This window comes from Osmia bicornis, chromosome 13 (genome assembly GCF_907164935.1).
Source record: "Osmia bicornis bicornis chromosome 13, iOsmBic2.1, whole genome shotgun sequence".
Lineage (NCBI taxonomy): Eukaryota > Metazoa > Arthropoda > Insecta > Hymenoptera > Megachilidae > Osmia > Osmia bicornis.
The window spans coordinates 8,164,694-8,173,347 of NC_060228.1; the positions used below are offsets into that span (position 1 = coordinate 8,164,694).

The 8,654-nt window shown below is 33.0% G+C and overlaps 3 protein-coding genes across 7 annotated transcripts; 1 reads left to right on the forward strand and 2 right to left on the reverse strand.

The window, feature by feature from the left end:
- Window positions 1–48: 48 nt before the first annotated feature.
- Window positions 49–1,681, reverse strand: LOC114879110 (V-type proton ATPase 21 kDa proteolipid subunit). 2 transcript variants are annotated; one of them, XM_029193693.2, is made up of 7 exons: window positions 1,642–1,681; window positions 1,512–1,558; window positions 1,292–1,379; window positions 1,160–1,208; window positions 980–1,063; window positions 496–895; window positions 49–432 (listed from the first exon to the last, which is right to left on the reverse strand). In XM_029193693.2, the coding sequence occupies exons 1-7, from the start codon at window positions 1,664–1,666 to the stop codon at window positions 400–402; spliced, it is 726 nt and encodes a 241-aa protein (XP_029049526.1). In that variant the 5' UTR covers window positions 1,667–1,681; the 3' UTR covers window positions 49–399. The 2 variants fall into 2 exon arrangements, with proteins under 2 accessions (XP_029049526.1, XP_029049527.1); XM_029193694.2 differs by lacking the exon at window positions 1,642–1,681 and having other exon boundaries at window positions 1,490–1,576.
- Window positions 1,559–4,870, forward strand: LOC114879104 (SET and MYND domain-containing protein 4-like). 2 transcript variants are annotated; one of them, XM_029193681.2, is made up of 5 exons: window positions 1,559–1,649; window positions 1,793–1,928; window positions 2,502–3,351; window positions 3,485–4,127; window positions 4,205–4,870. In XM_029193681.2, exons 3-5 carry the CDS (start codon window positions 2,608–2,610, stop codon window positions 4,714–4,716), a joined length of 1,899 nt encoding a protein of 632 aa, XP_029049514.1. In that variant the 5' UTR covers window positions 1,559–1,649; window positions 1,793–1,928; window positions 2,502–2,607; the 3' UTR covers window positions 4,717–4,870. The 2 variants fall into 2 exon arrangements, with proteins under 2 accessions (XP_029049514.1, XP_029049513.1); XM_029193680.2 differs by lacking the exons at window positions 1,559–1,649; window positions 1,793–1,928 and adding an exon at window positions 1,951–2,193.
- Window positions 4,871–4,998: 128 nt separating this feature from the next.
- Window positions 4,999–8,547, reverse strand: LOC114879103 (dynamin-1-like protein). 3 transcript variants are annotated; one of them, XM_029193679.2, is made up of 7 exons: window positions 8,212–8,547; window positions 7,418–7,982; window positions 7,105–7,352; window positions 6,299–7,006; window positions 5,821–6,022; window positions 5,522–5,733; window positions 4,999–5,428 (listed from the first exon to the last, which is right to left on the reverse strand). In XM_029193679.2, the coding sequence occupies exons 1-7, from the start codon at window positions 8,311–8,313 to the stop codon at window positions 5,372–5,374; spliced, it is 2,094 nt and encodes a 697-aa protein (XP_029049512.1). In that variant the 5' UTR covers window positions 8,314–8,547; the 3' UTR covers window positions 4,999–5,371. The 3 variants fall into 3 exon arrangements, with proteins under 3 accessions (XP_029049512.1, XP_029049511.1, XP_029049510.1); XM_029193678.2 differs by having other exon boundaries at window positions 5,821–6,079; XM_029193677.2 differs by having other exon boundaries at window positions 5,821–6,130; window positions 8,212–8,546.
- Window positions 8,548–8,654: the final 107 nt, after the last annotated feature.

The following is an 8,654-nucleotide window of genomic DNA, read 5'->3' on the forward strand; positions in this document are numbered from 1 at the left end:
AATGAAGAACTATTCTTTTATTCTATACTGTAAGGTGAATTCAATCAATAAATAACATTATATATATTTTACATATATGTGCAATATATGTGAGTAAATGTAATACAATATCATATTCATTAATGTAACATTTCATTTTTAAGAAAAAGGAAAAGAAAATTATTTATGTACAGTAGATGCATTCGAACTAGAGCGCTATAACGCACTCGAAATACCATAAACAAGAGACTGTATTACAGCAATTAATTTTATATCACTAAAAATAGTTATTTATGCACATGGTTGATACACAGAGATCCTTAATCGAAAGTTAATAGGTCAACAATCACTAAATATGGAATGGAATGGTGTGATTCCAAAAAAATATGGTTGTTTATGGTGTTATATTTTATCCTAAATTTACACTTTATTTCCCATCTTTACTTTGGATGTCTATGAACAGAAAAAAATTTATTAGTATTTTAAGATACAAGGTAACTTTCTTGAACAACTTACCATATAAATCCCAACAATTAATCCAAAAAGTCCAATTGCAGATCCAAAGATTTCAATTATAAGAATCTTAACAAAAAGAGCAGAATTGGCTGCATCAGAAAGTGCAGCTCCAGAACCAACAATCCCAACAGCTATACCACAAAACAGATTGACAAGACCAACAGCCAGGCCAGCTCCAAACATTAAATATCCAGCTAACCAATTCTGATTGCGAATCTCTGGCTTTATGAAAGCTTCTTCATAAGAAAATGAATCTAACATTCCAGATAATACAATTGCTGTGATCAAACCATAGATAGCTACAGCTTCACAAAATATTACAGATATCAAATTTTTTGTCTTGATTCGTGGAGCTTTTACACCACCTCCAACTATTGAAACTCCTGTTGTATGAATTCCTCTGCAATATTTTACATACATTATTTATTTAGTTTTTCTACACATATAAAAGTTATAGTTTTATTCATAAAAAATTAATACTTACAGTGCAGCACCAACTACAGATAGAGCAACTGCAAGTCCAATGCCAAGTGTTGCCCACATATACGGAGAAGTATTTTCTAAAAACCTATTGGCATGTTTTTTACAATAATGGACTTCTATGCATATAAACATTTATAATCATGATTTTTAGATAAACAAACGATAAAATTTTCGTACTCACCATCCAATACTTATACGCTCTCCTTTTCCAGTTAATACATGATATAATACTGTAACAAAATATTTGAAAATTTTCAAAACTATTCGATATTTGATTTTTCCAAAAAGGGAATAAATAGAAATCGATTAATACCTAATACGATAATAGTTACGGAAGCAGTGCCCGCAAAAGCGTTGCCCAAAATGTATCTCATGTTGCTTTTAGTTTCGTCTTTACGTATCTTAAAACAAATAAAGATACAAAGACCTTAACAAATGGTTAACTGTGACTTTAAAACATAAGCTAAAGATAAATTTTTATAACTTCTTTACATGAGAACATTCTACGTACAAATCAGGGAAAAATCACTCACGCCCGTCTTTATCATGTGACGTCTAGCACTCCTGATGCTTACATACGCTAGTGACATCAACCGTAAAAAGGTAGCATTAACAATGAGGTTTAAAAAATTTTAATTTACAGCGGAGTATTGCAAAGGATACAATAGAATGTAAGTGTACTTTCCATTCTTAATTGCCTATAAATGTTCATACATATTTAAACAACTCAATTGTATTAATTATATTGACCGTATAGGAATTATAAGATATCATATGTTCAATTTTAACATATTTTTCCACGTTAATTTTACAGATCAATTCTTGAACCAAAATCAAATCAGAGGGCCTTTGAAGATTTAATAGCCCAGGGCTTCAGAAATTTTAATCCAAAAAATAATAATAAAATTAGCCTTTGGTTTTGAAAAATTGTCTAATTAACTATTGCATTGGTAAGTAATTATCGCTATACAAATTTTTAGTGTCAATATTATAAAATACAATATTGTTTTGTTATGTTTTATACTCGCTAGATTTAAAATACAGTACACGCGACAAACATGTCTCGTAGTAAAATCTAACATCTAATTTTAGAATTCGTCACAGTTCATTCGTCTTGTCTCTTGTATCAACGACAAAGTGCGAGTGCTAATGTAATGGTTTTTTATCGTTAAAAAATTCCTCAGTCTTTTACTAAATTATGTCTGTTACCGAAGGGTGAGTAATAATATTGTTCAAGTTTATGAAAGTAATGAAATTGTTGAAATTGTAATACGAAGTAGATTATTAAACAAAATCTTCAAATTATACAAACATCCTTTAAATAAAATTGTAGGTACTACTATGCTGTTCTGTTCAAATGAATAACTGATCCTTAGACTATTTCAGTCTTTGATTAAATTGTACAGATAAATTTAGAGATCTAAATTAAAGTTTGTCGAGTGTACTGAAGTTATGCGACAATCACTTAAATTTCGTTTCCGTTCCTTATGCAATCGAATCATGCATGTTTAAATTTTTCACAGGTACATAAAATTTGGCGAATTTTTTAAGTCCGTTTACGATGCTGCGATTACAGAACCGTATGCAAGTCGTTTCAAAGAGGCATCTACAAATGCAGACAGAGAAGGAATGATAAAGATTCTTATAGATATACCGTGCGTAAAAAGTTTAAAAATTATCGAATCATACAAGGGTAAGGACGATGTTAAGGCAACAAAATTGTACGATAAAAGTCGTGAAACGATTATTAAGGATGGAGTTGTGCACGAAGAAGAAAATAGAATTAGTATCCTTACCGAAACGCTGTTTACAGCCAGTGTATCTAGTAGATTGTTCCTGGACGCGCTTTTAGATTGCGCCCAATATTGGTATCATTCGAATGCTTTTTTAAAATGCTTAAAATACTGTGAATGCATGCTTGCTCTTCCTGCAAATTTTTACGATAGAACCATCGAGAGTACGAACGATTTTTTGGAGCGTAGAAAAGCATGCACCCATTTAGAACGCGAATGTTCCAAAAAGTTGAAAGTGTTGCCTTCTCAAGGCAAGAAACAGCGTAGGAAATTCAACGCGAATCAATGCGTTTCTTTGGAGAACGCATCATTAGTAAACCATCTGACGATACCTTCCATTGATGGAAAAAAGCATGCTATTCTTGAAAGTTGTTCAGATGCTGTGGCTTTACAATTTGATGAGAAACGTGGCCGACATCTCGTAGCTACCAGAAATATTAAAGCAGGGTGTGTTCTTATAGTGGAATCACCGTTTGCTTTCAGCACAAACAACGAGGCACTCGAACGAAATTGCTTACATTGTCATGTCACCCTCGAGATGAATGACAGTGTTAAAATTCCTTGCCACTTTTGTCAAGCAGTTAGTAAAACGAATAATTTTCTTATACCTTTCTTTCATTTTGTATCCATATTTATATTTATTTTTCTTCTGTGCACCTTTAGTTAACAAATTCTTTGTTTCTTACTTTTAAGTAACGTCTGTGATTCTACAGGTGTCCTTTTGTTCAGAAAAATGTCGCAACGAAGCGTGGAGAATGTATCATCGATACGAGTGTTCCATATTCGACGCCTTTTATGACAACGATTCTGAACAATCACGACAATCTTCACACCTGCTTTTAGCTTATAGAATGACAATCGCAGGAGCCTTGTCTTCAAATGCTGAAGAAGTTGAAAACGATACGGAAAAAAAAGAAATTCCGTATCTGAATGATAACTTTCTTCGATATCACAGTACAAATACGAATCAAGAATGCAGCAACTTAGGAACAAACGAAATTTATAATCCTCGTGATTATCGTACTATATTAAAATTAGAAACTCATTGCGAAAGGATAGAAGCTAGCATAAATCTGATTCGTGCTATCGAAGCAATATTTTTAGCAAAATGTCTTACATTTGTCTTGAGTAAAATGGACGTTGTTTGCTTAAAAGAAACCTTTATCACCTTAGCAGTAGCAACGTTGCACCATTTACAGGCTATAAATTGCAATGCTTACGAGATCGTAGAAAATTTGTATGACAAGAAAACGCATGTTTGGGAACCGAGACTCGTAGGTGGGGCAATTTATCCTTCTGTTAGCCTGGTAAATCATAGCTGTTATCCAAATGTCGTTCGTCATTCTTATCCATCAGGTAATAAATGCATTCGTCTAAACAATTTTTTACGTTCCGCATACTTTGAGGAAATAAACTTAGATTACTTTACACAGGAATAGTAGTGGTAAGAAGTATACGCTTTATCGGTAAGGGAACCGAAATCGTTGACTGTTACGGACCACACTGTCTTAGCGAGGGAAGATTATCAAGACGCGAATACTTGTGGAAAAAGTATCGTTTTCTGTGTGCATGCGAGGCTTGTACACAAAATTGGCAATACCCATTACCTGAAACAATAAATTATAAATGCAGGGCATGCTTAGAACCTATTAATATATTCGTTTCAAATGAAAAAGATGCACAAAATGTATCGATTAAGAAATGCCACAAATGTAATGAGAAAATCGATTGTAAGAAGATAAAAAATCAATTTCGAAAATCAGTTGAGAAAAGATTAAACGCTGTGTCTAAAATGTACGAAGGCCATTATGAACAGGCTCTACCTCAATTGTTTGAGCACATACAGTTTATTGAAAAGTTCTTTGCTGCACCCAACATTGAAACTATCAAAACACAACAATGTATCATTCAATGTTACAATCAGTTTGGCTGCATATCTCAATAACAATAAGTCAACAAAAGTGTTGAAATGTGTACACATTTATAATTACACGTATGGTATAGATGTGTACACACATATATATATATATATACTTATAATGTATATGAATGTGGGTGTGTACAATATACACATGTGCGTACACGCACGTATATACATACAGATGGCTTAAAATTCGTATCACAAGTACTAAAAAACAAAAACCTTTACGTTTTGTATCGAATACCTTAATTTTTTCAATTTTTTTTTCACGCAGTGCAAAATGTTATAAAAAATGACAAACTGCTCTGCATTCATGGTGGTTTACTTCTTGTTTCGACACTTCACAATTACTTTTCAACTAGGCTGGACATTCATTTAAATTTGATAAGGCTTTTGATGTAGAACTGTGGCATGAGCACCATCGTTACTAGTAGTAATATTTCGATTGCTCAATATCGATAATTACTATTAAATGCACGTGTTATGATAATCGTGTTCTTTTATACCCATAAACTGAAACTAAAGATCTTAGATCTTGAAAACACTGCTTGCATAAAAAATATAAACTACACAAAGTAGCTTGACATACACGTGATTCCAGTAGACAGTTTAGCTACTAAATCACCAAAATGTCTAAATTGAACTAGAAACTGATGACGTGAGTTATGTATAGACTCAGTTACCACATGTGCGTCTCTCGGATTTCGCTAATAATATGACCAGCTTGTGTTAGTGCCTGCAATGCAATCAAACATATACACCTCAATATTTATAGACGATTTAAAATATTTTTTTTAATAGAAAAAATCTATTATTTCAGTAGATATACCTTTAACATATTTGCTGCTTCCTTACGTCTAACAGCAACGTGTTCACTCTCATTTAAAAGTACTTCGGCATGATCCGATTTATACAGATGCGTTACGAGTTCACTTTGTACGTTGTCTTTTACATAGTTGACTAGGAAATGCATGACAGCTTTTGGTACGCTATCTTGTATAGATTTTCGTACAATATAAAAGTATGATTTTATTAGTCTTTCTACAAAGGAGAAAAATGTTTATATAAATAGATAAAATAAAGTGTCGATGATTTGATGAAAAAGGATACGAAAAGTGTTCTTCATACCAATTACATCACAGTCTCGTTGTTCCCGTTCGCTAAGTTTGCGAGATGTTTGCATAGGTACCTCTGGCAGTAGATTTATTGGTTTCTGTTGCGAAGATGTTCTTATTACTTCGATCACTGGATTTGGATTAGGAGAAGCTCTGCTCTGCTCATGATTTCTTACTGGAGAACCATCGATTGAACTATTCGATTCGGATCGTCCCTGAGGCAAGAGATTACTTAGTAGCCAATGATTTTGATGTCCTTGTTGATCTTTATTCTGCTCGGAAAAATATGCTACTTCGTCTTGACTATTAACTGACTTTGCACTCTGTTAGAGATATTTTATTTGTTTAGTTACACAATACAATGGACGAACTAATACACGGGTACAGACATTAAATTGTTATAACTTATTTTCGGTCAAACATCAAATTATTAACTTCACTAATTATAAAAATACAGTAAAGAAACAAATAATTTCTAAATAATTACTTACTGTATCATTTGGAATTATAGTACTTGATGTACTTGTGGTAGAGGGAAGCCTTCTATTTTGTTTCACGTGATCCACATCATTATTTTTCAATAAAGATGATACAAGAGCTGCATCCTTATGAAAGTCTGGATGCTTAGTGTTAATATATGCCAGTTCTATAGCAACCAAATTTTCAACCATGTGATTAGTAGGCGGAAGGCGTCGACGTAGTAAGTGTGTTACTACATCGACAATACGTTCGTGTAATTTTGGAAAACGTAACATTTCCTGCTGTACTTCTGTACCACAGTGTTGTATGATCCTTTGCATTTCTTCATGTACGAGCTCGACGCATCTTAAAGAAGGTTCTTCGAGTCTTCGAATTTGTCGCTTGACCAATAATTCGAATGAAACCTCTGGTATGAACAGAGCAGGTCTTGGACCAGTTGCATTTCGAATAGCTGTTAAGATGTCCATTTTAGTGAGACCCGCCAGCGGGTGTATAGAATCTAATGTTTTACCAAACGTTTCGTGAAATATATAACAAATTCGTGCACCACCGCACAATTCTGTTGTTTCTATATTCCTGGCTGTTCCTTCAATTGTAGAACAGTAACTACTTGCGAATTTAGTAATAATTTGAAGCAAAGTTTGACTCTTGTCACCAACATCTTCACCGTATGAATTAAGTAGGGTTTGAAATTGTGAGACCATCACATTTATTCTTGTCTGTTTTCAAAAAACATAAGTTCTACCAAATTATGCTTACTTTAGTTATTTCTAACTATACGTTACGAGCTCTTACTACTGATCATTTATATTATTACCTTTAAATCTGGAAGGCAATCCCGAATATGGTGCATGAGTAAGCGATTTAATGTTTTAGCTAAATAAGGTGTCCCATTTCTATTTGCCAAAGTTGGATATTTACGTTGCAAAAATGTAGCTTCATCTTTTAATGCATCCTGGATAGTTTTGTTATTCATTATATCTTGTTGGGAACGATTTACTACTCCAATAATTCCCAATTTTACTGGAATTACTCTACCACATAATATATCAATGGCATCAGTTCCTAAAATGGTACATAATAATTTTATGATTCATTGTAACAAACTAAGAGCATTAAATAAAAATTACCAGCATCCATAAGATCTAATTTTGTCACAACTGCTAAAGTACGCCTGCCATCTGGATCAACATCCTTACTGAGTTTTAAACTTTCACTTGTAGCCATGTCTGTATTAGCAGTGACAACAGCTAATATAATAGAATTAGGATTACATATATACTTTAAGACAAGTTGACGTATTTGAGACTCAATATCTTCTGGCTGGTCACCAACTGGCACTTTTGTAATACCAGGAAGATCTATAAGGGTCAAATTAACAACTGATGTTGAATATATCTTCAGGTTGATTGGTTCTGGGCAAATTCCTTTATTGGTTCCAGCCATACGATCTGTTTCAGATTCTATTTCTCTGCGAATTTCATCAAAATCTGTATATATTTTGTTTCTTTTATGCAAAAATGTGCCCCATTCATCCAGATCCAAAGTGCCATTTTCTGCAGTTCGAAGTTCACGCTCATCTTTAGGTGTATAAACAAGCTGTAATACTAAAGGCCTTCTGGTCACAATACCAGTACCTCGTGGTAAAAAAGATCGGCCAACTAAACTTTCAATTACAGATGACTTGCCTGAACTCTAAAAGAAAAATTAACTATCAGTGATTATTATAAATTATTCTACTACAAAAACAACTTATTTTATACTAATAACAACTTTAAATATATGCTGATGAATGTAAGAAATAAAATAATATATATTATTGGATTATCCAGGTGTATCTATCAAAAGAAAAAAATTTAAACTTAGATGGTAATCACAAAGGTACTAACTTCTTTTCAGCATTAATTCAAAAATATCAACTGACCTGTGTACCAAGTACCACAATTTGCGGTAATTGTATAGCGTCAGCACCAACAGTATTAAATACATCTTGTAATTTATTTATTACGGGTATCAAAGCTTCCATTTTCAGAGAATAAAAGCAAGGTAAATCGATCGAGACAGTTACGCGGTACGAGCCGGTGCAAATTGTTCTTTTATTTTAGATACAGCTGTAATTACATGCGTTGTAAGTAGTACTAAAAATTTTTTTAAGAAATTATATTTCTTCGCAATGTTATTACTTATGATAGTAATATTTAGTCTACTAAAATTTTCAGTGAAATCACTACAAGAATTCTGCACCTGCTGCTCTCATCTACCCTTTCCCTGCTCCATACTCCACACGCTTGCGCATATGTACTAAAACTTAATATCTACTAACGTATATAGCCACTTCAAATCGCATACTTAAAGTATCGTTTCTAT

Bases quoted from the DNA above. Each gene is read 5' to 3' on its own strand.
- LOC114879110 (XM_029193693.2), bottom strand. From the start codon at position 1,666: ATGGAAAGTACACTTACATTCTATT. The intron at 1,559-1,641 runs GTATCCTTTGCA...TGATGTCACTAG, and splicing joins AAGTACACTTACATTCTATT to CGTATGTAAGCATCAGGAGT. The intron at 433-495 runs GTAAGTTGTTCA...TTCTGTTCATAG, and splicing joins TAATTGTTGGGATTTATATG to ACATCCAAAGTAAAGATGGG.
- LOC114879104 (XM_029193680.2), top strand. The intron at 3,352-3,484 runs GTTAGTAAAACG...GTGATTCTACAG, and splicing joins CTTGCCACTTTTGTCAAGCA to GTGTCCTTTTGTTCAGAAAA. The intron at 4,128-4,204 runs GTAATAAATGCA...TACTTTACACAG, and splicing joins TCGTCATTCTTATCCATCAG to GAATAGTAGTGGTAAGAAGT.
- LOC114879103 (XM_029193677.2), bottom strand. From the start codon at position 8,313: ATGGAAGCTTTGATACCCGTAATAAATAAATTACAAGATGTATTTAAT. The intron at 7,983-8,211 runs GTCAGTTGATAT...TTTTTCTTTTAG, and splicing joins TTGTGGTACTTGGTACACAG to AGTTCAGGCAAGTCATCTGT. The intron at 6,131-6,298 runs GTAAGTAATTAT...TATCTCTAACAG, and splicing joins CTATAATTCCAAATGATACA to AGTGCAAAGTCAGTTAATAG.